The 27,449-nt window shown below is 46.5% G+C and overlaps 3 protein-coding genes and 1 long non-coding RNA gene across 4 annotated transcripts; 3 read left to right on the top strand and 1 right to left on the bottom strand.

The window, feature by feature from the left end:
- Window positions 1-8,300: 8,300 nt before the first annotated feature.
- LOC120640667 lies at window positions 8,301-10,442 on the top strand. The gene is made up of 3 exons (XR_005661947.1): window positions 8,301-8,856; window positions 8,963-9,889; window positions 10,092-10,442. It is a non-coding gene; the product is annotated as an uncharacterized LOC120640667 (long non-coding RNA).
- A 331-nt stretch (window positions 10,443-10,773) lies between these two features.
- On the top strand, window positions 10,774-17,262 carry LOC120640664 (nuclear transport factor 2-like). Its single transcript, XM_039916568.1, has 9 exons — window positions 10,774-10,985; window positions 11,142-11,285; window positions 11,406-11,769; window positions 11,865-12,103; window positions 12,647-12,806; window positions 12,892-13,013; window positions 13,105-13,170; window positions 16,029-16,095; window positions 16,630-17,262. The coding sequence occupies exons 1-9, from the start codon at window positions 10,908-10,910 to the stop codon at window positions 16,884-16,886; spliced, it is 1,497 nt and encodes a 498-aa protein (XP_039772502.1). The 5' UTR covers window positions 10,774-10,907; the 3' UTR covers window positions 16,887-17,262.
- A 1,262-nt stretch (window positions 17,263-18,524) lies between these two features.
- On the top strand, window positions 18,525-23,348 carry LOC120640665 (nuclear transport factor 2-like). The gene is made up of 9 exons (XM_039916570.1): window positions 18,525-18,746; window positions 18,898-19,041; window positions 19,139-19,487; window positions 19,580-19,818; window positions 20,379-20,538; window positions 20,624-20,745; window positions 20,836-20,901; window positions 22,213-22,279; window positions 22,713-23,348. Exons 1-9 carry the CDS (start codon window positions 18,681-18,683, stop codon window positions 22,970-22,972), a joined length of 1,473 nt encoding a protein of 490 aa, XP_039772504.1. The 5' UTR covers window positions 18,525-18,680; the 3' UTR covers window positions 22,973-23,348.
- Window positions 23,349-24,043: 695 nt separating this feature from the next.
- LOC120640666 (chloroplast envelope quinone oxidoreductase homolog) lies at window positions 24,044-27,085 on the bottom strand. The gene is made up of 4 exons (XM_039916571.1): window positions 26,857-27,085; window positions 26,120-26,261; window positions 25,335-25,426; window positions 24,044-25,114 (listed from the first exon to the last, which is right to left on the bottom strand). The coding sequence occupies exons 1-4, from the start codon at window positions 26,920-26,922 to the stop codon at window positions 24,422-24,424; spliced, it is 993 nt and encodes a 330-aa protein (XP_039772505.1). The 5' UTR covers window positions 26,923-27,085; the 3' UTR covers window positions 24,044-24,421.
- Window positions 27,086-27,449: the final 364 nt, after the last annotated feature.

Raw genomic sequence — 27,449 nt, 5'->3', positions numbered from 1 at the left:
GAACAACCCGCACTAAAATGGATGCCCATGTTGCATACGGAGTCAGATTTGGATGTTATTTATATGGATGGAAAGATAATTTCAAGACGCTTCGAATGGCACTAGTTTCATGCCCAAATTCAACCGAAGTCGGTGTAAATCGTCCGAGAAAGTTGACGTCCAGTTTCTGTCCCGGTGCTGCGACGCCATCTTTTGGTTTTTGGGCCTTGTATCGTGTTGGAGCCCATTAGGGGCGCGTCCAGGGGGTCTTGCACGGACCTAGAGTCTTCATAAACAGCAGCCGCCACGCCATTAGGGTTTGAATTTTGCTTAGATTATTCTGTCAAGAACAGTTTCACCGCTGTGTCGGTTTGTGAGACCCCAACTCGTGAGATTAATCATTCATCTGCAGAGTCACTTCAGTTGAGCCGTGTTCTTTCGAGTTCTTGCTTGTGTTCTTCATTGCGCTTGCAGGGATTAGCCTTAGTGGCGAGGTCAACCGAGTTGTGACATGGTTAATAACCAGAGAAGTTGTGGTGCTAAGATTGCAGGGTAAGGTCTTATGGATCTTAAGCCGGATCGGTGTGTCGCTCTCCGAACACAATGATAGTTATCCAGAACCTAACGGAAGATCGGAACCCCCACGTCCCCATCAAGTGGTATCAGAGCACATAAGCAACAGCCAATAGCTCTATTTATTTGTGGTGCCTTTTGCCTTGTCCTTGTTCGTTGCTACCTTTCATACTTGTTTCCCTCTCTTGTTTATCACAAATTAGTACTAGGAACACGTATAGGCCAGCAACTAGGACAAGTGCTTTGAACATTTATTCAATATTGCTATCTGTGACTGACTTGTGTGCCACATACAAATATTTTTGTTCCTTTGTGTGCCTTCCAAGCTCCACATATACACTTTAGATCAGTACAACAAAGGACCCTTGCAATCTTGGTTCCACTCCCTGTTGGTAAGTATCACGAACCATCCACCGATTGTACTATCTCTTGCTTTGTGTTGGTAAGAACCTTGTAAGAGCTTGGTAAGACGCTTGAGAGTGTGTGCCTTTTGCATAACCACATCCTAGTAGATTATAGGAAAAATATACATTTGTGTGTTTTCTTGTTTTCCACTAACAATGGCAGGTTACACAATTTATGGAGATGGAAGAAAGATGACGACTCAAGGCCCTTCAAACATTGCAGCACCAAACCATGTAAAATGAGGTACAATTTGTATTTCTATTCCTTCTTTTGATGGTTATTGCAATTATTCTGAATATGCTAAGTGGGAGCTTGCGGTAGAGAAGGAATTGCTTTAAATCAATAATGTTTCTGAACATAAACGAATTAGAGCCGCCACTAGTGCTTTCACAGGATATGCTTTAACATGGTGCCAGTTTCATTGTGAAAATTATGAGACACCTAAAACATAGATGATGTTGAAACAACTTTTAAGATATGACTATGTGCCTATATACCACTCTATTTTGTGCGAAGAACTTTAGTTTCTCCAACAAGGTAGCAAATCAGTGAAGTCATATTATGAAAAAAATACAAGCTTTAATGTTACGATGTGAAATAGATAAATGTGTAGAAGCAACTGAGAATAGATTTTTGCATGGGCTTCAACCTAAAATTCAGAATGTTCTTATTGATCAGCATTACACTTCTCTTTCACAATTATTTGAACTTGCTTGTATGGCTGAGAAACAACTTTTAGGTGATGATAATGTGTCAAAATTTCATGCACCTATTTGCAAAGATGAAAAACAACAAATAGAGGAGCAACACTCTTGTTGTACCTCCATCTATGCCTAACATTTTGCAGGACTTTGGAGATTGCAAGCAACATGAGACAAATAAGGAGGAAGATGTACACACAATTTTTGGTGAAATTTCAGAACCCACACTTCCACTTCCTTCCACTGAGATTGAGATCATAGGTAATAACATTTGTGAAACACTCCAAGGTGAGGATCCTTTTTCTACTCTACCTTTGCCACATGCTAAGGTGCATGATGTTTCTTGTGATAAAGAAGAGTTGTGTGATAAAGAAGAGTTGTGTGACAACGATACTGTTGCTCATGTGTCACAACTAGTCCCTACACCTGATATCATTATTTTGGAGCAAAATAGTTGTGTTGAAAATATAATTTTGCTTCCCATTGCATCTGAAAATGATGAGATCAAATTGTTATCTTCTTTAAATACTTTGGGGTATATAGAATTCGACAATCTTTGTACTCTAAGTAGTTTGAAGAAGAAATTTATATGCGCTGAATTGCCATGGTTGAACAGATGTATATATCATTTTATTGGGCGATATAATTGTACAAGAGAGTATATGGTACACCGTGTCTATATGTGCTCAAATCTGAAATCTCCTTTGGTTGTGCAAGAATTTGATCAAGTAGAAGGTTGCAATAACAATAATCATATCTTGTCGACATCCCCTAGTTGTTGTAAGGATCACCGGGGTGTCCGACCCTAGAGGGGGAGGGGGTGAATAGGGTCGCTAATCGCTTTTCTATCCTAGGGCTCAATCTAATTGCATAAGATAAACCTAACACGTCCTACACATGCTAGTCATGATTAAGGTTTATCTATGCTACCCTCTACTTACCCCAAAAGACTTGCAACCTATAGACAATCCTAATCAAACTAACTAGGAAAGTAAAGGTAAGCAAGAAAGAGTAAATGCGGAAACGTAATGCGGTAAGTAAAGCGGTAAGGGAGAGGATATGCAAACTCCCGTGAAGACACCAAGACACACGATTTAACGTGGTTCGGTTAGGACACCAAAGTCCCTCCCTACGTCCACGGCCACTTGCTCACAAAGAACAAGTGGGATGCCGAGTCTCTTCGCTTGATCACCGTCTTGCCACGCCTCCAAGGCTCCCGACAAGCAAAGGCTAAGTGACGCCAAGTCACAAAGACGAGGTCACCGCCACCGTCTATCTCGAAGCGTCACCACGGCACCGTCTTCACTATCTTGGAGCTTTAACACCAAGTAGGGGCCTCCTTCCCCGCACAAAGTGTCGTTGCCACTCCACACCAAGTCGGAGGGTCACACGACGAGTACACAAGTTGCTTGCCGCAGCAAGACTTTCTCTCAAGCTAGTTCTCTCAAGAACTAAGCCTAAACAAGCACTAAGCACTCTCACAAGTGTGCTTAAGCCTATATGATGTACAATGAAGCTCTATGGTGGTTGGAGATGATCTTTAGCTCTTGTATACTTCCTTGAACTCCAGCCCTCTCAAATGGTGCGGCCTTGGGGGTATATATAGGCAGCACAAGCAAATATAGCCGTTGGAAAAAAGCTGCCAGAAATGTGCTTAACACCGGTTAATCCGATGCTCCCCAAATTGCCATCGTCGGTTTAACCGGTGATACTAAACTGCCCACTGAAAACTAGCCGTTACGTGTACGGGCAATCAACCGACGCAATCGACCGGTGTATGTAATATTAGCGTCGGTTTAACCGGTGAGTGCAGCTGTCCTCTGATCCTTGAAAAACAAACTCTCTGGACAACTACACCGACGCCATTAACCGGTGCATCATCGGTTCATCCGATGTATGCATTTTTCTTGGTCTGCTTCTGCCATTGCACCGACGTATTCAAACTTCCTATCGTCGGTTCATCCGGTGCCAAACCCTAGCCCGCAGGCCATCTCTGTCATTGCACCGATGAGTACATTTTGCCTTACGTCGGTTTAACCGGTGATACTAAAACTCCCAGACGTGCTCAAGTCAATGCACCTTCGGGCCTAGCTTCGCCTCTCTTCTCTTTGTTATCACTTGAACCTAAAAGCCTGAGTATATCATCTAAGCAAACACATTAGTTCAAGTGTTGCGTGTGTCATCAATCGCCAAAACATTATATTGAAATATGGCATGAGAGGCCATTTTCGCTACAGTTGTGTTTTAAAGAAACAGGTTAACTTACAAGAAGGGGAGCAATATTAGTTACTACCTACAACCTGTCCTCCAACTAAGCTCAAACCGAGGACGGTTTGCTGTCAAGAAGGGGAGGATGGTGAGGACATGACACCTATGGATATGACCATGATAGTTAAATACAAAGTGAGCTCATTTCTATATTTGCATAATGATTTTTGGTACAATTCACTTGGTTCCACTTCTACATGTCAATCTTTGATTGTAGGCACAGATGTAAAGTTGAACTTTTGGTTCGTCGGCAGACTGATAGTGAATCATTGCGAACATCATAACTCAGTCGCATGGAGTGCGATTGAGGTCCATGAGCTCTTGATGGAAAGATTATTTGATAAGATTTCAAATAAATCTAGTCCCACCTCAATATCTTATTGGCAAGGTCTTCAAATCATCAAGACATTCCACCATTGTTTCTGCCGGGAGCTACGTCGTTGTCATGGGCCTAATATTCACCCTTGGGATCCTGGCCCAAGTAGGAGTATACCTCAAGGATGTGAACAACACCTTTGGAATGGCTCAAGACGTCCTCCACCTTGGCCACCACCTTAGGAGACCAGCAAGGGCGCCCCAGCCAAGGTGGAGGCCCAAACCGATTCGACGTCGTTTCAGTTTCGGACTCCAGGAACAGGCCGCAATAAAATAGATGCCCAGATTGCATACGGAGTCGGATTTGGATGTTCTTTATATGGATGAAAAGATAATTTCAAGACGCTTCGAATGGCACTAGTTTCAGGCCCAAATTCATTCGAAGTCAATGGAAATTGTCCGAGAAAGTTGACGTCCAGTTTCTGTCCCGACGTTGCGACACCGTCTTTTGGTTTTTGGGCCTTGTATCGTGTTGGAGCCCATTAGGGGCGCATCCAGGGGGTCTTGCACGACCCTAGAGTCTTCATAAACAGCAGCCGCCACACCATTAGGGTTTGAATTTTTCTTAGATTATTCTGTCAAGAATACTTTCGCCGCTGTGTCGGTTTGTGAGACCCCAACTCGTGAGATTAATCATTCATCTGCAGAGTCACTTTAATTGAGCCGCGTTCTTTCGAGTTCTTGCTTGTGTTCTTCATTGCGCTTGCAGGGATTAGCCTTAGTGGCGAGGTCAATTGAGTTGTGACACAGTTAATAACCAGAGGAGTTGTGGTGCTAAGATTGCAGGGTAAGATCTTGTGGATCTTAAGCCGGATCGGTGTGTCGCTCTCCGAACACAACGATAGTTATCCAGAACCTGACGGAAGATTGAAACCCCCACGTCCCCATCACACACATCATTGCGTCATAGTAAAACCAATTTATTGATAAGAAAATTAGGTAATAGAAATAATTTTTTTAAACTAAACATAATGCTCTATCTAAATGCCTCATCTCTTCTGGTTATAAATATAGACACAACTAACCATCACCTACCATACCAATAAAAAAGAAAACTACACACATCTACCATTTTCAATAAAAAATAAAGCAAGCTTAACACATAATGAACTCAAAATTTCACAAGCCAACTAAATGAAATGTGTCAGAAATATATATATCAACTACTACACATCTACATCATGAGCACATCGTCTCAATGTCGGTCCAAACTAACTCAAGCACAAACAAAATTTCACATAAACTAAACTCAATACTGGGCATTCTATCCATTGCTCACTATTTTTTTGCGAGAAGGAGAGAGCTTTATTAATTACTCAAAAATGGGTTACAATCTCGAGCAACAAATTGCTCGACACACACTGGGCAATGGTTGCGCCATACTACACTATGACACAACCGGTTAGAAAGCTGTGCCAACTCATGAGCTACAATGTTCTGCTCTCTCTTTATATGGTGGGCATGAAATGCTGGTAGATCTCTAGCTACTTCCATAGCTTCTTGCACGATGAAGGTCGACGGGGAATGTTGATCGTATGCCCACAAAACTTGATAAAAGTGAGCAATCCTAGAAAAGGAACACATCTACAACCAACAAAATGAGTCAACTACAACTTGAATTCAACCTAAAACTGAATCAATTGCTCATCCATACATCCATCACTACTAATCGGGTTGCTACCATAAGCAAAGTACACGATTTCTATGGACAAATTTGAGAGAGGGGAGGGACCGAGGGAGTTTACCTTGCTTAACTTGGATCCGAAGTCCATTCCCACTTAAAAGATCGAATCTAGGAGGGAGGATTGGAAAGGGAGAGAAGGGAGACAAGGCGACCTCTATTAGAGCAGCTGTGGGGTTATGTCCTATGGTACGATGTCACGATCACGGCTCCAAAGCTTACGACATTGTGGTTCAACAGCACGATACTATAATCTTTGACGCCGTTCCTCCGACTCTGTCCACGTCATATGTCCTATGGAAAATGATGGCGTCAAAGGTGACAGCATCGAGGTTGGCACGTGATGAGCATCTAAACTTTTTATCAAGGGTTCAAAGGAATTTTTTTTAAAAAAAGGCTAAGGCCTCGTTTGATTTTTTTAAGCTGCTATCACATCAAATATTCGGATGTTAATTAGAATGTTCAGATGCTAGTTTAATATAAAACTAATTGCATAAGTTGCAATTAGGGCTCTAGATGAATCAATTAAGTATAATTAATGCACGATTAGCATATGGTTACTATAGGAATTAGTGGTCAAATCTACTACTACCTAAACATAACAAAGAACGAAGTTCTGTTTACCCTTCCATGGGTCTGCCTCCCCGTGGTTCTGCCAGCGACGCATATTAATCGTCTGATCATCATCCGGTGCGATCTCCACCCTCGAACCCTCCCACAGTCCGACCCGCCTTGCCTCTCAGCTCCCTCGTGCGATCGTGCCCGACGGTTCCTCTGCCCAGCATGACCCCTGCCCCGCGATCTCCTCCTCCTCGCGACCCCATGCTTCACCAACTCCCCACATCCCTGATCCCTGCGCGTGTGCCGGCGCTCTCACCTCCGCCCACCCCCGTGCTTTGCCGCCGTCCAACGCATCTCACGCCAGCGCTCTCGCCTCCCTCTCATGCTCGCCGCCGCCGCCACTCCGCGTCCCCCTCGCCTACGCCGCCGCTCCGATGTCCCCCCTCGCTCAGCACATGCCTCCCTCTCTTACTCGCCTACATCGTCGCTCCGACGTCCCCCTTGGCCGCCTCTTCGCCACACCACCGGTCCGCACCCGCCGCCGCCACACCCGGCCTCTCCGCCGCGGCGTCGACCATGGGTGGGTTCGCACCCACTGTAGGTGAGCACACCCCTGAGTTTCCCACCCTCTCCTCTCCCTTTTCCCCTCCTTTCCGGCATCCCAATCCACCCTGCCTCCGGCAAGCTAGCCCTCTCTGCCATAGATGAGCACACCCCTGAGTTTCACTCCCTCCCTCTCTCCCCTTTCCCTTTCTCTCCGGCATCCCAATCCTGCCCTGGCGCCTGCGAGTTTGTCAGCCGAAGGCACTGTCTGCCATGGCCAGGAGCCCCTCAAGCTTTTGCAACGAACCCTTGCGAACCTCCTCCTTTAATGATTACTTGGATCCTTATCTTGGTTGCTCGTCACGCTTGCAGGTCATAGATCCCTACATAGGAGGATTTGATTCCATTTGGCCCTATTTCGGCATTGGGCTCCCAAAACAAGCGGCCCAACACCGCATAGCCCAGCCCTTCCGAGGGGCGAGCCCGCTTACACATAGCACATCACTTACGCTTTCGTCCTCGCTTCGCGTAAAAGGGTCAACCTGAAGGTGCTATGGCTGGAGGACAAAGGCTTATAAGTTGGCTCCACCCTTACTCAACTAGAAAGGTGGTACTAACATGTGCACGCAGCACTCATGGGCCACATCCAAATTGGGCCGGATGTCACACACCCCCCCCTCAAAGAACTCGACATCCTCGTCGGTCCAACTCACCCATACTGGGCAAATGTCGTCATCGCTTCGCGTAAAAGGGTCAACCCGAAGGTGCTATGGCTGGAGGACAAAGGATTATAAGTTGGCTCCACCCTTACTCAACTAGCAAGGTGGTACTAAACATGTGCACGTAGCACTCATGGGCCACAACTGGGCCACATCCAAATTGGGCCGGATGTCACACACCCCCCTCAAAGAACCCGACATCCTCATCGGTCCAACTCACCCATACTGAGCAAATGTCCAGGAACGTTCCCCCTTGGCGCACGCCCGCACGCAGCACATTGACCCGTACGCGCAACCACGAGAGTCGGCTCTGATACCATTTGTAACATCCCGTCCCCCAACACCGCACAACCCAGCCCTTCCGGGGGGCGAGCCCGCTTACACATAGCACCTCACTTACGCTTTCGTCCTCGCTTCACATAAAAGGGTCAACCCGAAGGTGCTATGGCTGGAGGACAAAGACTTATAAGTTGGCTCCACCCTTGCTAGGCACTAAACATGTGCACGCAGAACTCATGGGCCACAACTGGGCCACATCCAAATTGGGCCGGATGTCACACATCAAGCACGCTCGCAACATTGAGTTGTACTCATGAGTCGTATAATGATGTTATTGTTTCCTTTTCATTTTCTGCCCAACGGAGATGTGAATAGGAATTGTTATTAGCATGATCAGGTCCCTGCCTCCGCCGCCGCTGTCATTGCTGGCCCCATCGATCCGGTTTGGCTGGGACCTTGCGGGGACGGGGTGCCTGATCGAGCTTTCTGTTTGGATTTTGCTTTCCCTTGTGGGGCTCGGTTGCTGGTGCGGTTGCCCAGGAGGAGGACATGGATTTGGCATCGGTGAACGAAGAGCTGGCCGAGATCGACGGATAGAAGGGGCATATCCTCCGAGCATTGCAGTAAGGTCAAACCATTCGACTTGCTGCGACTTTGGTCGCTTGCAATTTGCTCTTGCTCAATCATGTTCTCCACAAATGCTCGTTATATCTCCTTGACGCGTTTTGCGAGTGGAGCACAGCTTTTGAGATCGAATTATTGACATGTAGAGGTGAAAAATCATTCATTTTCCTAATGTCTGTGGGTCTATTACTTGATCTCTGTAGAAACGGTGCCATAATGTGATTGAACTGATGCGTTGCTTAATTGGTTTGCAGAGATGGGTTCCAGAATCCAAACTACATTGGATATATAGAGTATCACTTCAGTTGTAGACAATGATATTACCATCTCTGGTTGCTTATAGTTTTGTTCTGATAATTCAGTACTTCAGTTTTCATCTCCAGCTTATTGCTTCCCAAATGTGTTTGATGGAAAATGATACTTTTTGTCAAATGGCACAAAGAGTGACCATGTACATGAATCCCTTCAAGGACCGTGATTTTTTTAGGTTAGGTCATTAACTGCTTTCTGATTTGGGTAATTGGTTCTTTAATTTTGGTCTTCTCATGTGCAACACTATTATGGTAAGATTGCAGGAAACAGAGATGTTATCATGGTAAGTAGTAGCTATATTGTTTTAACCTTCTCCAACCTTATGTTTTTTTTCTTTCTTGCTGTGCTACTTTGCATATTATGTGGATATGCAATTTACCCATGTCATATTCAACCAGCAGATTTCTTGAGTATATGGGATTGTTGATCTCAGTGGAAGCCATTGCCATGCCTTGTTCCAATTCCGAGTTCGGATTTGCCATTAGATGCTGAGGCTCTCAAGACAAATTAAACAAGGTAGAGAGTGCAGTTTGGATTCCAGGAATTATGCCAATACCTCTTTCCATGTCTTTATACCAATACACCTTTGCATTCTTGCTCTTAGATCAGAGAGCTGCCAAGTGCTCTGTGAATTTGGTACAAGTATAAAATTAATATCCATATATTCACTAAATTCTGAATATGTATGTTGTTCCTAATGTTGTGGCCATTTTTTTGTTTGCAGAAATATATGATGAATTTCTAAATCCATCTATCAAACATGTGGTAATAATTTCATAATATAACAAAATATCTTACTTGTACTTGTGTTTGGGTCAATTCCGAGTGTGTCACCACTCACCAAGGCTTCCATATCCCACCACGCAAAGGTGATGAGCTCCCTCTTAATCAGTAGTTGTGGTTCTAATCTGTTACATATGCCATTTTTGGAGCTATCTAAAGTTCCTTATTTTACCACGACCCCTGAAATGTTTTTAGTATCGAGTGATTTTCTTGTGTTGACATTGCCTGTGATATCATTTGTGGACCTATCTGTGTCATTAATTCTTTACTCTTTCTGGTTTACTACAGATTGCTATGTATCAAGATAATCAAGATGCGCACACAACAATTGCTTGAGAATCAAACAATGGCAGGAGCTTGAAAACAGGCAAATGGCTGCATCTTCAACAAATGAATTTGGAAAACAAGTTATCATGGAGTTTTTATCGTAGCAAATTGATTGATTCTATGAACTTTGTACATATATATATGAAAATTTCCTACAAAGTGCTTGTTTGTTGTTTAATCAAGCGCAAATGGCCCTCTAAATGGTGGTTTTCTTGTGCATATGCGCATGTGGGCAGTTTGGTTTACGTGTGGATTTTAAAACTATTATGCAGAGGTTTGTGTGTGGATATTAATAAGTCTAATATTGTGTTATGTTTTGCTCGTGCTCATTTACTGTTATGAAATTTATTAATACCCGTAGCAACGCACGGGCATTCAACTAGTTATAGACTAATTAGGCTTAATAGATTCGTCTCATGATTAAATTACGACTTATGAAATTAGTTTTATAATAAATCTATATTTAGTATTACTAAGTGTCGCGTGACAGAACTTATGACTTTGAAAAAATTAAACTAACTCTAAATTGGAAAAAAAAATACTGGCCCAGCAGCCCTCACGCGCGATCGGGCTCGCCTCGCACGTGCCGCTGCCCACCACCCGCGGCCGTATAACCGCCAGCCACCGCCGCCGCGCCTCCTCTCCCCTGTTCTCTCCTTACCTTCCCCCCGGCCCGCTCCCTCGCCAGCTTTGCGGGAAACCAGAGCCGCCAGCAGACAAACCCCTCTCTCCGCCTCGCTCCCCCTCCTCCCCAAAACCATAACCCCTCCGCCCCCGATGGCGTCGCCGCCGCCGCCGCCGCCGCCGCCGCCCGCCGGAGCCGCCGCGCCCGGATCGCCGCCGCCGGCGCAAGTGGTAAGCCTCCCCCATCCCCCCTCCCGCCCCCGTACCCCCCGATCCGCCCGCCGCCGGGGCCGGCCTTGCTTGCCGGATCCGCACTGACCCGATTCCGTTCCGCGCGTCTCGTCGCGGGGGCGTGTTCTCGATCCCCTCCTGTGTGCGCGCGCGCAGGTGGGCAACGCGTTCGTGAACCAGTACTACAACATCCTGCACCAGTCGCCGGAGCTCGTCCACCGGTTCTACCAGGACGCCAGCCGCCTCGGCCGGCCCGCCGGCGCCGGCGCCGACGGCATGGACACCGTCACCACCATGGACGTAAGCCCCTTGGCCCCGCCGCTCTGCCCTCGGCCCAGATCTGGGCTTAATTCTCACCTGACCTGAGGTATGTGGGCGTTTTCGGGTGGTGGCGCACGGCCCTGATCTCTGACTCCGCAGGCGATTAGCGACAAGATCGTGTCCATGGGCATCACGCGCGCGGAGATCAAGGCGGTGGACGCGCAGGAGTCGCTCGGCGGCGGCGTCACCGTGCTCGTCATGGGCCACCTCACGGGGAGGACCGGCGTCGGCCGCGAGTTCGTGCAGTCCTTCTTCCTCGCGCCGCAGGAGAAGGGCTACTTCGTGCTCAACGACATACTGCGCTACGTCGGGGACGGGGAAGGGGAGGAGGGAGCCGGGCACCCGCCGCCGCCACCGCAGCAGCCGGTGCAGGAGACAGTCACGGGCGCGGAGGCCGTCCCTGCTCCCATCCTGGCCAATGGCACTGTCGGGGGAGACAACGAGACCCTGCCTTGCGAACAGGGTGTGTTGCAGTCAAACATCTCTGAAACTTTTTTTGCACCTGTGATGTGAATTATGTTGTGTTTTGATTGCTTGTGTTTGTCTGTTTCTTTGTAGATGCTTCACCGCAGCCTGAGCAGCCTGCAGCTGAGTCCGCAACTCCTACTCCAGAGGAGGAAGATCTCTACGGAGAGGAGGTTTACAACCCGCCGAATGATATGGAGAAGCCTGTTGTTCAGGAAACACCGGTTGCCGAGGTCATAAATGAAGTGCCGAATAATGTAGCAGTGGCTGCGCCAAGTTCGTCTCCCTCTATACCGATCGAGGAGGCCCCAAAGAAGTCATATGCTTCGATTGTAGGTTTCCGAAAGCTGTTCTCTTCCTTAAATCATGCTGAGTATAATATAAAATTCATAAATCTTGCTGCATATATTTCTAGAGATCTACCATGCGAGGCAAAATATAATTTTCAGTTCTTTTCGAAATTATTCTTATGCATTGTAACATTTGAGTGATTATGCATTAACAATGTAAATGATGATACTTGAATCCCATGTTGTCTGGAATCTGGAGGTTAAACATTCACGGCTTAACATAAGGCTTCTGAGTTCTAAGTGTCAATGCTGCATTAAATGATTTATGAATAATGTGGCACAACGTAAAATGAATCTTCTAAACTTTTTTTGGTGGAAACAAGAATGAAAATCTGGATATTTTTATGTTGATTCTTGCTGTCAGATTGTTTGAATTTTAACTTTTGTCTTCTGGTGAAGAAATTTTCAAGGCTATCTTGATTTTATTGTGTTGTTGGGTGCGGCTTAATTGGGTGATGGATAGTTTTCTAATAATCCCTATATACACTTTAGGCCTTTCATGACATTTCTGTTGTTATGCTCTAGGTAAAAGTCATGAAAGAATATCCACCACCAGCTCCTGCAGTTCCCTCCAGGCCTGCACCCCCAAAACCAGAGAAACAAGCCCCTCCTGCACCTTCTCTGGTTGCTGATGCTCCAGCTTTCAGTCCTAACACTCAGGGTGGCAGCTTTCAAGATCCAGAAGGTATTATCTAAACCCAAACTTGCAGCTAAAACACTTATTGATGTCAATCGACTCCATCTGACATGCTTTCTAATCCTCTTCAAAGTTGATGCACATGCCATATATGTGCGGAATCTGCCTTTAAACGCCACACCACAACAATTAGAAGAAGAATTCAAGCGATTTGGCACCATTAAGCATGAAGGCATCCAAGTTAGAAGCAACAAGGTACTTTATTTTTCTTCTCAAAATTATTTCTACAGTCATCAGTGAGCCTAATGCTCAAATTGGTATTTGTATTTCTGTCGAGGAAAAACAGATCCAAGGGTTTTGTTATGGCTTTGTAGAATTTGAGGATGCCAACGCAGTCCAAACTGCAATAGAGGTAATCTTATATTGTACGCTGGTTGCTTTTTTATCTGTTGTGGTATTCTTCAGTTAGCTAGTTAATCTAATAATCTAATTCTGTATACCCTGTTCTCATGCCAGTTTGGTTTATGATTTGTAATTGTATAAGGTTTGTGTAACTAGTGAATTAGTTCGCTTGCTGTAAGTTTGTATTTCTTAATATGAGTTCTAGTAGTTTAGTTGTGCGGGCCATATATGATATATTCAGTCTATTCATAGCCTTTACTATCTTCAAGTTGTTAATCATCCTTAGGCAGAAAACAGAAAAGAATAACATTCATTTCCTTGAGCTACTAATCTTTTAATTACAGGTACTGTGATACATATGCTAATTGATTGTGCGGTATTGCAGACGATGTCTTTTCTTTCTAAATTATTTTTCATCTAGGAAGCTTCTATGGCAGGTTCTCCTTGTTTTAGTGGTCTCTTAGTATATTAAGATAAAATGCTATGCTTGTTTGGAATCACATCCAGCACCCCCAAGAAGATTCTGTGTTAAACTATGGAGCAATTCAGCCCCTCTTATCATTTTTTTTGTTGTGTTGGTTGTACCCTCATTGTTTTGAACCCACCTCTTGCGCACAAATGCTGTTGGAATGCTAGCTCTGACATAATTTGTTTTGGCTTTTGTTGATGCTGTTACCATCCCCAGTGCTATGTGCCTGCTTGTTGCTTTGTCTAGTTAAGAACATAGGGTGTGTTTGGTTGCTTGTGCTAGTCTAGCCAGGCTTATTATCTAAGCCAGGCCAGTCTAACCCTGGCTTCAGCAGTACAATCTGCTGTTGTTTGGTTCACTGCTATGAATAAGTTTGTACTAGCTAGTTCATGTTTCGTTGGTTGCCTATCAGAGATATGATAACATTGCACATGGTGAAGGCAGAGTTACCCCGTCAAACGTTACCTCCCCCCTCAAAGTGGTCCTGTCCCTCTTGGTCCTGCCTGCCATGGCAACGGCCACGCCAGCCGCTGCAGCCGCTCGCTGGCTGCTGGGATGAGCTGCCCATCCGGCATGAGCTCAAACATGGCGGCAGAGACGGGGCTGCTTGGGACTAGAAGCAGGAGGCAGAAGTGATGGAGTTGCTTGCTGCTTGTGGATGGCCGGGGCGAAGACATGGTCCTCCAGACCTCAATCAACAAAGCCAAGATTTCATGCTCATATCGACGTGGGCTGCGCTTAATGGAAGTCCCGCATGGTAGAATTGTGTTCTGCTGCAACAAATTGGGGCCAACCGCATACGGGTGAGCATCGTCGGCCGCAAGGGGCTGCAGCGTGCAAGCGAGCGCCGCTGGCCGCGTTGAGCTGCCGTGTGGGCGAGCGTCAGCGGGTTGCGTCGAGCTGCCGCGTGGACGAACTCTGCAGGCGTGCGGGGGAGCATGTCCAGCCGCGCAGGGCCGCGGTGTGCAAGGCAGCGCGTGCGAACTCCTGCTTGATGAAAAGGAGGGGAGGTGAAGAGAAATGAAAGCAATGGCTAAGCCAAGCTTGCTTTGCTGGAAACAAATCTCATTCTCGTTTCCAGCTCCCTCCTCTGCATTAGCTAAGCGCCTAAGCCTGGCTAAATCCCTGAACACACAGTAGCTGCATTACGGGGACTGGATAGGACTAAAGCAGCCAACCAATCTCTACCATATAGATTGTTAAATTTTCCCAAGTCTATTTATATCTGTTGTCCCGCTTAATATTTATATCCACCACAGCAAAGAGCAGTGCCCATGCACAAGCCTCTACTACCCACTATGTCCACAATATTAGAATATGACAGTTTCATTACAAAGTTGGTTGTGCGGCAGTAGGTGAGTAGGGGCTGACTCGTGCACTGCTGGAGCTTAGAGTCCGCAGACCCTGGTAGGCTTGTTTTCATTTTGGTTGTTTTTTTTTTCCTTTTGCTTGTGGCACATATATTCTAAACTATTCAGTAGTGTTTTAAAGGCGTCGCCTAAGCATCCAGGCGGACCCAGCTCGCCTTGAGTAACAGCAATGCCTTGTTGCCTAAGTGTCCAGGCGTACCCAGCTTGCTTTGGGTTGCCTTGTCGCCTTTAAAACACTGCTATTCAGGGTGTGAACTCTGGGCTGTACTCCCTCTTTCACGAAATATTTTTGACGTTTTAGAAACAGAGAGAGTGGCTATTTTCTTTCTATCATGAAATGATATGCAATTCTCCTTGTTTGAGAAAAAGTGGCAATGATTACTCCCTCCGTCCCAAAATAAGTGTTGTTTTAGAAAATTTCAGACACATTACTCATCCTAAGAAATGACTTTGTTAACCCTAATTATTTCTAGCAATTGTGATTGAAAATCGTGTTATTTTTTTTAGTTTTCTAGATCCTCAATGAATGCATATGCATTGGAACTAGAAAAGTAATGTCTACTAAATATTTGATTAGATCTATGCATTTTCCTGTACAATATTCTTTTGGTACTCGATATTGTTTTAATTAGATGGATCTCATTACAAGCTAAATTTACACTCTTTGTGGGACAAAATTTGAATGCTAAAACTACACTTATTTTGGGATAGAGGGAGTAGCTATTTTCTTTCAATAATGAAATGGTACAAGACTCCTGCTTGTTTGAGAAAAAATGGCAGTGTCATTACATTTATTTAGTGTCTTTATCCTACTTTGTACATTTTGATTATTTTTTATTTCTTCTGCTTAGAGGTGTGGATTCAGGTCTGGTCATCTTGTAGGGTGTCCTGGATATTGTGGATCATCAATTTTGAATATGAATGCCGTGTTTATGTTTTTCTTTTATAGTGGGATCAGCTTCTATGACTGCTCCATCAAATGTTGAATGCATGAATGATACTTTATCTGACAATAACTTGTGATTGCAGGCTTCTCCTGTTATGATTAGTGAACGGCAATGTTATGTTGAAGAGAAAAGAACTACTGGTTCTCGTGGTGAGTCCATAGAATTATTTTCCATTATGTGCTACCTAAAGCATGACAGCTTGTAGAATGCCAGTTTTTTTATCTTGTAAAATAATATGTTTTGTTCATGTGTTCTTTTGAATAATGGGAAATGAAAACACTGCTGGTCTTTTTTTTTAAAGAGTCCAGGAGCACTGGCAGATTGTTTAAGACAGGGTGAGGCACCCGCGCCGGCCAGCGCTCGAGCGTGGGTGGGCTGCCTCAGCCCCAGCTGAGGAAGCCAACCGTCCTCAAAAAAAAAACACGCAGCTTTGGCAGGTGTCATTCTAGGATGTTGCTGAAAATTAGGAAAGCGTTATTCTTAGTTCATCTCATGTGGCAAATATGTTCATAATAGAGTTCCACTTCTTGTTTTGGTCCTCTACTATGGAAAAGTACATCATTTCTATTGCAGCAATGACTTCAGAAAATAACAAGTTCCCAGGTGTAGAGCCATGTGTGAGCTACAATTACTTGGTAATGATAGACATGAATTTCAGCTGACATGAATTTTTCTGTCTTCAGGCAGTAACCGAGGAGGAAGGTTTGCACCAGGTAGAGGTGGTAACTTCCGAGGTGAAGGCCTTAGGGGCCGTGGTACTTACAATGGAGGCAGAGGCTATGGGAGGGGCGAGTTCAGTTACCGATCTGATTATGGCGGCCGAGGTGGTGGCAGGGGTGGCTCATCGCGCGGAGAAGTTGGCTATCAGCGGGTTGACCACTCTGGTACAGCCGGTGGCCGTGGCACCCGGCCAGCATCTGCTGCTACTGCTGCAAAGTGAGTTCTTGGTAGCTGTGCGTCAGTAATAGTTCAGAGTTCTACGGCCACCATCATGGTTGACCAAAAGCGTGGCAGGTGTGGTGTATTTGGGTTCATGTGAGGTTTATCAGCAAAAGTTGGGTCATAAATTGATGCTTATCCTTGTTTTGTGGCAAGGTAAAGCAGTGGTTATATCGGTTACTAATTGTAGAATATACGTCTATTGAGCTTCGTTGAGCAGCTGATTTGTGTTTTCCCGTTTTTTTAACTTGTTCCGAAATTAGAGGGGTTGATTTGAGGTGCCAGTGATTTATAGCTTTTATTGACTGTTATTAAAATAGAAGTTATGGTTTAGAGCTTGTAAGATTGGTAAGATAAGTTTCTTGTTTCTGGAATCAGTCAATGCTAGCGCATGCTCTCTTCTCAACTCTGGAGAATGTCTGTTGCTCTTTAGTCGTCTTGCAACGCTATAGGGGTGTGGATGGCACTCGGAATATGGTTTGTAGACTAGAGGTTTAGTTAATCTCTGAACAATTCTTTTTAAAATCTTATTGTTAATACCAGTTAATCTATATTTATTTGAAAACCTTATGTCTCAATCGAACTAAGCCCCCTAATTAGTAATCAAACTGCCTTGCCGTCACCCTCCCTCCAGTGAGTAGTGAAAAATCCCCTGCACTGAGGTCCTGGCTCGTGTTCGCTAAACAAAAGGTTTCGCCAAATCTAGTGGCGGTTTGGAGGTGTCCGCTCCGCCCGGCCGTGCACCTGCCATGACTCGCCGGCTCGCTTCAGCTGGAGCGCCGCCGCCGCTGCTGCCGAGTGAGCCATGTAGAGGCTAGAGATCCGCCGCCGTTGCCGAGTGAGCCATGCAGAGGGGAGCACAGGGAAGGGCTGCGTGCCCCAACAGTATGCCAGCACGCGCGAGCTGAAGCTTCGCCACCATGGCCAGGTCCGCGCCACCGCTAGGCGAGCCGTGCAGAGGAGAGGAAAGGAGTGGGGCCGTGAGGAGCTTCTGGCGCCGCCACCGCCATGACGCGCTGGATCCGACGAGGGGGGGAGGGACGAGCTGCCGCCACTACAATGAGCCTCTTCCTCCCCCTCCTCCTGCTCTGATGCGAGGAGCCTCAGCCATTGCCGCGCCACGCTGGATCAGGCGAGGGGGTGGGAGGAGCGGTACATGCGAGGGGGGAGGGGGAAGGAGGAGCCGCCGCTAGTGGGGGAGCCGGGAAAGCAGAGGATTGGGAGTCAGGGACAAAAGAGAGTGGAGAGAGAGGAGATGGCGGTGGGAGAGACAGAAAGCGAGTTGATATAGAGGATTGGATATAAATGATGATGAGTGTGAAAAAATAAATATAAAGAATAAAATCTTGATAACCAGAACAAAATATTTCCTCTAAAAAATAGAAAAATTCAATCATAAGCCACACGCCCCCTCAGCTGGTACAGTCCGAATCGGATCACGCACCTGCAGCCCAAATCGGGCGAAAACCACGGTGAAAACGCGCGCCGCATGCGAATCCCCGGCCCGTCGCATCACGGGCCCCAGCACCCAGCGGCCCAGCAGTCCTCGGGCGGAACGCGCGATCGGGCTCGCCTCGCACTCGCACGTGCCGCTGCCCCCCACCCGCGGCCGTATAACCCCCCAGCCGCCGCCGCCGCACCCTTCGTCCCTTTCCTTTCCTTTCCTTTCCCCGCCCACTCTCTCGCCAGCTTTGCGGGGAACGAGAGACGCCAGCAGACAAACCCCTCTCTCCGCCTCGCTCCCCCGCCTCCCCTCCCCCACAAAACCCTAACCTCTCCCCCTCCTCGTCCCCCGATGGCGTCGCCGCCGCCGCCGCCCGCCGGAGCCGCCGCGCCCGGATCGCCGCCGCCGGCGCAAGTGGTAAGCCTCCCCCCTCCCGCCCCCGCACCCCCCGATCCGCCCGCCGCCGGGGCCGGTCTCGCTCGCCGGATCCGCACTGACCCGATTCCGTTCCGCGCGTCTCGTCGCGGGGGCGTGTTCTCTATCCCCTCCTGTGTGTGTGCGCGCGCAGGTGGGCAACGCGTTCGTGAACCAGTACTACAACATCCTGCACCAGTCGCCGGAGCTCGTCCACCGCTTCTACCAGGACGCCAGCCGCCTCGGCCGGCCCGCCGGCGCCGGCGCCGACGGCATGGACACCGTCACCACCATGGACGTAAGCCCCTCGGCCCAGATCTGGGCTAGGTTCTCACCCCTGAGGTATGTGGGGGTTTTCGGGTGGTGGCGCGCGCCCCTGATCTCTGACTCCGCAGGCGATTAGCGACAAGATCGTGTCCATGGGCATCACGCGCGCGGAGATCAAGGCGGTGGACGCGCAGGAGTCGCTCGGCGGCGGCGTCACCGTGCTCGTCATGGGCCACCTCACGGGGAGGACCGGCGTCGGCCGCGAGTTCGTCCAGTCCTTCTTCCTCGCGCCGCAGGAGAAGGGCTACTTCGTGCTCAACGACATTCTGCGCTACGTCGGGGACGGGGAGGGGGCGGAGGGGGCCGGGCACCTGCCGCCGGCGCCGGAGGCCGCCGCGGACGCGGAGGCTGCCTCTGCTCCTGTCCTGGCCAACGGCACTGTCGGGGCAGACAACGAGACCGTGCCTCGCGAACAGGGTGTGTTGCAGTCAAGAATCTCTGAAACTTTTTTCCACTCCTGTGATGTCAATTACGTTGTGTTTAGATTGCTTGTGTTTGTTTCGTTTTAGATGCTTCGCTGCAGCCCGAGCAGCATGCAGCTGAGCCCGCACCTCCTACTCAGGAGGTGGAAGATCTCAACGGGGAGGAGGTTTACAACCCGCCTAATGATGTGGAGAAGCCTGTTGTTAAAGAAACGCTGGTTACCGAGGTCATAAATGAAGTCCCGAATAATGTAGCAGTGGCTGCGCCGAGTTCGTCTCCCCCTGTACCGATCGAGGAGGCCCCAAAGAAGTCATATGCTTCAATTGTAGGTTTCAGAAAGCTTTTCTCTTCCTTGCATCTTGCTGAACATCACATGAAATTCATAAGTCTAACTGCATATATTTATTTCTGGGAGTCTACCATGCGAGGCAAATATAATTTTCAATTCTTCCTGTAATTTGTTCTTATGCTTTAGAACATTGGAGCGATCATATGTTAGCAATGGAGAGTATTTTACTAGATTCCCATGTCTGGTGTATGGAGGCTAAACATTCACAACTTAACATGAAGCTTCTGAGTTCTAAGCATCAATGCTGCATTAAATGATTTATGAATTATGTAACACACTGCACAATAAATATCTAAACTGTTTTTAGGTGGAAACACGATTGAAAATCTGGATATTTAAATGCTGATTCTTGCTGTCAGATTGTTTGACTTCTAGCTTTTGTCTTATGGTGAAGATTTATTCAAGGTTTTCTTGGTTTGGTTGTGTTGTATGGGTTTGGGACTTAATTAGGTTATGTGTGGTATGTTAAGAGTCCATATTTGCACTTTGCCTTTCTATGATTATCATCATCATGGAATTTTGTTGTTATGCTCTAGGTAAAAGTCATGAAAGAATATCGACCTCCAGCTCCTGCAGTTCCTTCCAGGCCTGCACCCCCAAAACCAGAGAAACAAGCCCCTCCTGCACCCACTTTGGTCGCTGATGCTCCAGCTTTCACTCCTAACGCTCAGGGTGGCAGCTTTCAAGATCCAGAAGGTATTGTCAAAACCCAAACTTGTAGCTAAAGAGCTTATTGATTTCAGTCGACTCCATCTGACATTCTTTCTTATCATCTTCAAAGTTGATGCACATGCCATATATGTGCGGAATCTGCCATTAAGTGCCACACCACAACAATTAGAAGAAGAATTCAAGCGATTTGGCACTATTAAGAACGAAGGCATCCAAGTTAGAAGCAACAAGGTACTTGTTTTTCTTCTCAAAATTATTTTTACAGTCATCAGTGAGCCTAATGCTCAAATTGATCTTTCTATTTCTGTCGAGGAAACACAGATCCAAGGGTTTTGTTATGGCTTTATAGAGTTTGAGGATGCCAGTGCTGTCCAAACTGCAATAGAGGTAATCTGACATGGTACTCTGGTTGCTTTTTAATCTGTGGTATTCTTCAGTGAGCTAATCAGTCTAATTCTGTATGCCCTGTTATCATGTCAGATTGTTTTATGATTATATAGTTGTATAAAGTTTGTGTAACTTGTGAATTAGTTACCTTGTAGTAACTTTGTATTCCTTAAAAAATGTTCTGCTAGTTTAGTTATGTGGGAGAGATGTTTGTGCGGGCCATATATATGATATATTCGGTACATTCATGGCCTAATCTTCCAGATGTTAATCATCCTTAGGCAGAAAACAGAAAAGAACTACTAATCATTTCCTTGAGCTGCTTATCTTTTAATTACAGGTACTGTGATACATATGCTAGTATTGCAGACGATGTCTTTTCTTTCTAAGTTATTTTCATCTAGGTAACTTCTATGGTAGGTTCTTCTTGTTTTAGTGGTATACTAAGATAAAAAATGCTATGCTTGTTTGGAATTGCATCCAGCACCCCAATTCTGGGTCAAACTATGGAGTGATCCAGCCCCTCTTATCATTTTTTGTTGTGTTGGTTGTACCCTCATTTTAGTGAACTGACCTATTGGTGCAGATAAGTGCTGTTGGAATGCTATCTCTGAAATAATTTATTTTCACTTTGTTGATGCTGTTACCCTCCCCAGTGCTATGTGCCTGCTGGCTGCTTTGTCTTGTTAAGAATATATAGATTATTAATTTTTTTCCAAGTCTAGTTATATCTGTGGTCCTGCACGGAGCCTCCCCCATGCACAAGCCTCTACTACCTACTATGTCCACAATCTTAGAATATAGCAGTTTCATTACAAAGTTGGTTGTGTGGGCAGTAGGTGAGTAGGGGGATCACTGGTGCATTGCTGGAGTTTAGAGTCTTCAGAACCTGGTAGGCTTGTTTTTATTTGGTTGCGTTTTTTCCTTTTGTTTCTGGTGCATATATTCTAAACTATTCAGGGTGTGGACTCTGGGCTGTACTCCCTCTTTTATGAATTATTTGATGTTTTGGAAATGGAGGGACATTTTGTTTCTATAATGGAATGGGATGCAACACTTCTGCTTGTTTGTGAAAAAATGGCAGTGAGTAGCTAGACTGTCCTGCTTGTTTGAGAAAAAAATGGCAGTGTCATTACATTTATTTAATGTCTTTATCTTATGTTTGTACATTTTGACTATTTTTTATTTCTGCTCAGAGATGTGGATTCAGGGTGCCTGGATGTTGTGGAACTCAGCAATTTTGAATATGAATGCTGTGTTTATGTTGCATGCATGAACGATACTTTACCTGACAATAACTTGTGATTGCAGGCTTCTCCTGTCATGATTGGTGAACGGCAATGTTATGTTGAAGAGAAAAGAACTACTGGTTCTCGTGGTAAGTCCATATACATATTTGTGCTATCTAAAGCATGAAGACTTCTTGTGGAATGCAAGTTTGTTTATTTCGAAAAATATTATGTATTTGTTTATGTGTTCTTTTGAATTGCAATTATTATGGGAAACAAAATCACAGCTGTTGCAGGTGGCATTCTGGGATGTAGCTGAAGATTCTGAGAGTGTTAGTCTTAGTTCATCTCCTGTGGCAAATAGAATCATAGTAGAGCACCACTTCTCATAATAGAGTACCACTTGTTGTTTTGGTCATCTACTATGGAAAATTATATCATTTCTCTAGGAGTAATGACTAAAAAAATGAAGTTCTCAGGTGTAGGACCATGTTTGACCTAGATTTTCCTTTATCATGATAGACAGCTTGTCACCCTTTATTGTCTTTTGATGTCAGCTGACACGATTTGTTCTGACTTCAGGCGGTAGCAGAGGAGGAAGGTTTGCACCAGGTAGAGGTGGTAACTTCCGAGGCGAAGGCCTTAGAGGCCGTGGTACTTACAATGGAGGCAGAGGCTACGGAAGGGGCGAGTTAAATTATCGATCCGATTATGGCGGCCGGGGTGGTGGCAGGGGTGGCTCATCACGTGGAGATGTTGGCTACCAGCGGGTCGACCACTCTGGTACCGTTGGTGGTCGTGGTGCCCGGGCGACATCCGCTGCTACCGCGGCTGCAAAGTGAGCTCTTGGTAGCTGTCCTGTCCGTCAGTAATAGTTCAGAGTTCTATGGTCACCATCATGGTTGACCAAAAGAGTGGCAGGTGTGGTGGATTTGGGTTCATGTGAGGTTTATCAGCAAAAGTCGGGTCATAAATTGATGCTTATCCTTGTTTTGTGGCAAGGTAAAGCAGTGGTTATATCGGGGTTACTAATTGTAGAATGTACGTCTATTGAGTGAGATGTAGTCCCTAGTATGTTTTTCTTCGTCGATCAGCTGACTCGTGTTTTCCCGTTCTTTTTTACTTGTTCCCAAATTAGAGGGGTTGATTTGAGGTGCCAGTGATTCATAGTTTTTTTTTACTGTTATAAAAGTATAAGTTATGGTTTAGAGCACCTAAGATTGGTTGGATAAGTTTCTTGTTTGTGGAATCTGCCAATGCTAGCGCATGCTCGCTTCTCAGGTATGGGAAATGTATGTTGCTTTTAGTCGTCTTGCAACGCGACAGGGGTATGTTTAGCAGTCGGATTATGGTTTGTAAACTTCCATAAACTAGATATTTAGTTAATCTCTGAACTTTTTTTTTTCAAAACTTTATTGTTAATCCCAGTTAATCTATGATTATTTTAAAACCTTGTCTCAATTGAACAAAGCTTTCTTGTGAACAAACGTGCCTTGCTGTCGTCCTCTAAGCAGGAGGCAAATATTATTCCAAAACATTGCGAGCTACTGATTGTGCTATCAATCATTGAATATTTCTCTATTTGGTTGAGCCATTTTCGTGCATTCAAACCCAAGAAGTTTAAATATCAAGTTCTTCCATTATGTTTGGATTTTTTTCCAGAAAAAAATATACCGTAGTTATTTACTTGTACTTGAAGTTTACTTTCTCAATCCAATTTACTAACCCTGTCAATTTGCTTCCTTGCCCCTTAAACTACTGCAACTCTTCAATTCAACCCTTCTAGTTACAAAACGCAAAGAAATTAAACCGAGAAACGAAATAGACCTGCTATTTTGACGTTCATTCACCAAGTTAAAATGATTTGTAATGTTGTATAGGATGTCCCGTACCAACCACGTGTCCTACAAAAATTTTGTTCACAAGCGCAAATTTTATTTAAGGCACCATGTATGTCGTGCCGTGCCAACTATATACAACATATCTACCAGAAAGTTAAATGTAACGCCCAAAAAGAGCAAGTCTACTGGTCGACCGGAACATGTTCTACGAAATACTACGATGCCACTTTACTGATCAACGGTGCAAATCCACAAACCCCCAACCTACTCAAGAACCTCACAATCGAAAACAAGGAAAAAGCACAATCCTATAAACATCTATCCTCAGTTCCTCACCAATATTCTTCTGTACGACGAAGCCATACCCAGACACCCTGCTACTACTTGTCCGTCAACGCTGTATGTCTATAGCCAGCTACCTTGCGTCTCCCTGCTTTTGTTAATGGCGGATCAGCCTTCCATCTCGACGATGATCTTGCCTGTGGCGTGGCCCTCGATGCTCTTCTCCCAAGCCTTGCTGGCTTCGCTCAGAGAGAACCTTGAGTCGATCAGCGTCTTCATCTTGCCGCCCTTCAGCAGCCCGACCAGGAACTCCAGGTCAGCCTTGTTGGGAGACAGGAGCAGGGGCACCAGCCGCTTCCTGGCAAACGTCACCTTGTGCAGCGCCGACTTGAGGATGGCTGTGAAGTTCGGGGTGATGTCAATCACCCTACCGGTGTTGGCGAGCACAGGCTCGAACATCGACCAGCTTATCCCGACTGTGCAGTGGACGACGCCATTGTACTTCTTCCCTGACGGGCTCTGCAGGCTGGCGCCCTCCGGCGTCCTGTAGTCGAGCACCTCGTCCGCGCCAAGGCTCTTCACCAGCTCCACATTGCGCGCGCCACAGGTGGCAGTGATGTGGAGACCTGCCAGCTTTGCGAGCTGCACAGCATAGAGCCCGACACCACCGGATGCAGCGGTGATCAGCACATTTAAGGGCTCCCCAGTTCCGTCGAACTTGGCGCCAATGGTCCTCAAAGCCTGGAGCGCAGTGCCAGCAGCGATGGGCAGCCCTGCGCCTTCAGCAGCGGACACCTCAGGAGGCCTCTTGACGGTCAGATTTTCAGATGCCACAGCGTACTCCGCAAGTCCACCTCCATACTGTTAAAATGGCAGTCAGTGTTAACACGAGTTAGAACATAAACTTCACCTTCCAACAAATATGAAGCCATATTGAAAACATCAACGTATCTAGCAATCTGATATACCGCTTCCAACTACTAAAAAGTGCTTTCACATGCAACAATGCCTTTGGGAATTGAGTTGATGTCTTCGAACTTAAAATAACATAGTTGTATTAGCAGGAGTGAAGCGTGCTTACAAATGAGTTCAGCATGGCAACAACTTGATCTCCAGCCTGGAATCCATTGACTCCTGGACCAACATCAACCACAACTCCTGCCACATCAGTCACTGCAGAAGATGGAGGGATTAGCAGAACTGGTTATGTAATTTCTCAAAATACTGTACGAAAGGATGCACATGATAGGATAGTATTATCATATTACAGAAATGAGGCCACCACAGGACCTCTACAGGTTGCATGAGAGTATCACACAGAACTCACACCCTTCATCCAGATGCAGGTAATAAAGAAAAGTGGCTATTGCTCATTTGTTAACATAAGGTTCTTTCCAATAAGAAACCAAAGGATGCAATAGCCTTAAAGAAGTTAAAGGGTCTTGGCTCAGCTTTTTCTCTTATGGTACAAAGTTCTACCCTCAGGATTTTTCATAAGCACACACAAAAAAAAGTGAAACGGACACTGACATGTGTTTCTGGAGTACAATCGCAATAATATATGAATGGACCCAAGTTCCTAAAATACATGGGCAAAGCAATGTTTGATCCCTCTGTCAAGGTACACGTCATCATTACCAGTCATCAGAAATGAGAAAGAACATAAAATTTAACTCACACAATTTCAAGTTAGACCCAAACACAAAACATATGGTACTTACATAATAACAACATACTAATTTGTAAAAGAGCGAACTAACAGATACAGTGAAAGAAATGGCCAATTGTTGGTCCAAGTCATCCAGCCACCAGTACCGAACGAGCGTATGAGGCGGCCCAACGACAGTGAGGAATAAGGATGATTACCTGGGATAAAAGGCAGTTTGCGAGGCAGGATAGGGCGTAGCATCCCTTTCTGTAGCTTCCAGTCCACCGGATTGATGCTTGCTGCCTCCAGCTTCAACAGAAGCTCATTCTTCTTTGCCGCAGGGACGGGAAGTTCCACAAGCTGCATCAGAGACATTTCAGAATCAGTCGACAGACAACTTTATTTTAAACTAAAGACAGATATAGACCTTTTCTCAAAATTTGGTGACTGTACAGAAACAGAATCAAAAGTTCAGGAAGACAGGAATCAACTAGATTCCCCCCATCAAATTAGTTTTCCCGTGCGTGTGTAAGCAATCATCAGGCAGAGAGTAACCAACTCAATTCAGTACGAGTAAACTAACTAGTCACCAGCGAGCCACACAATCGATGGAGAATTGAGTATTCGATCTGGGCCACAGACTGCAGTAGACTAGCGTTGCTCCTCCGAACCTGGTTCCTATTTCGCGCGTAATAATCCGACCGCGACGTCGCCCGGCCATCTACTAGCGCGCTACAGGCTTTTGGCCTCAAGCAAGCCGCAACATAGGAAGAGCACACTGACTCTATGAGTAGCGCCGCGGAATCTGCGCAACAGACCGCGGTTTTCCAAAACAGGGGGCAAGGGCCGCGCGCGGCAACTGAGCAACTAGTTAGCAGTTTGGGTCGCCCCACGAATCAACCCACCCACGCCCACGAATCGAAAGTTGGGAGGAGCGGGGGCGGCGCTCGGTTACCTTGAGGTCGGCGGCGCCCCCGCCGCAGGCGTCGTACTGCACGGCCCGCATCGTCGCGGCGGCCATCGGGGGAGGGGAGAGCGGCGCCGGCGAGAGTTGAGGGTGAGGGGGTCCCTGGTTCTCCCCGCCGGTTGGATGGTTGGTTCACTCGACTCGAGTGGCTTCTCGGCGGACACGACGCGGGCCTCCGCACGGTCTTCTCGTTTTCTCCTCCGCTGCCTCCGTTCCGTGTCGGGGCGAGGAGGATATATACTAGGGGCGACGCGAGGAGGGGTCTGGCGCGTGGGCCCCGCTGCCAGCGAGAGGGAGGGTGTTGGTGTGTCGCAGTGCTGCGCGGGGGGACGCATCGAGACGGGTTTGTTCGAGGGGGTGTTCGAGAAGATCTGGGGAAGGTGTGCGCGCGCACGGGACGAGACGCACGGTTCCTTCTGTGTGTGAAAAATAATGTGGGCAAGGAAAACCTCAGGCGCCGGCCGCGGGAAAGGCTTTTGCTTTCGCGGCGGGGGGAGGATGTTCGGATGCGTCTCGATCTCGAGGATGCTAACTGTCGCCGGCCCACGGGCTTCTCTTTCTCCGCCACAGCCCAGCTCCCA

Source organism: Panicum virgatum, chromosome 7K, assembly GCF_016808335.1.
Source record: "Panicum virgatum strain AP13 chromosome 7K, P.virgatum_v5, whole genome shotgun sequence".
Classification (NCBI taxonomy): Eukaryota; Viridiplantae; Streptophyta; class Magnoliopsida; order Poales; family Poaceae; genus Panicum; species Panicum virgatum.
This window is presented reverse-complemented; position numbering and strand designations above follow the sequence as displayed.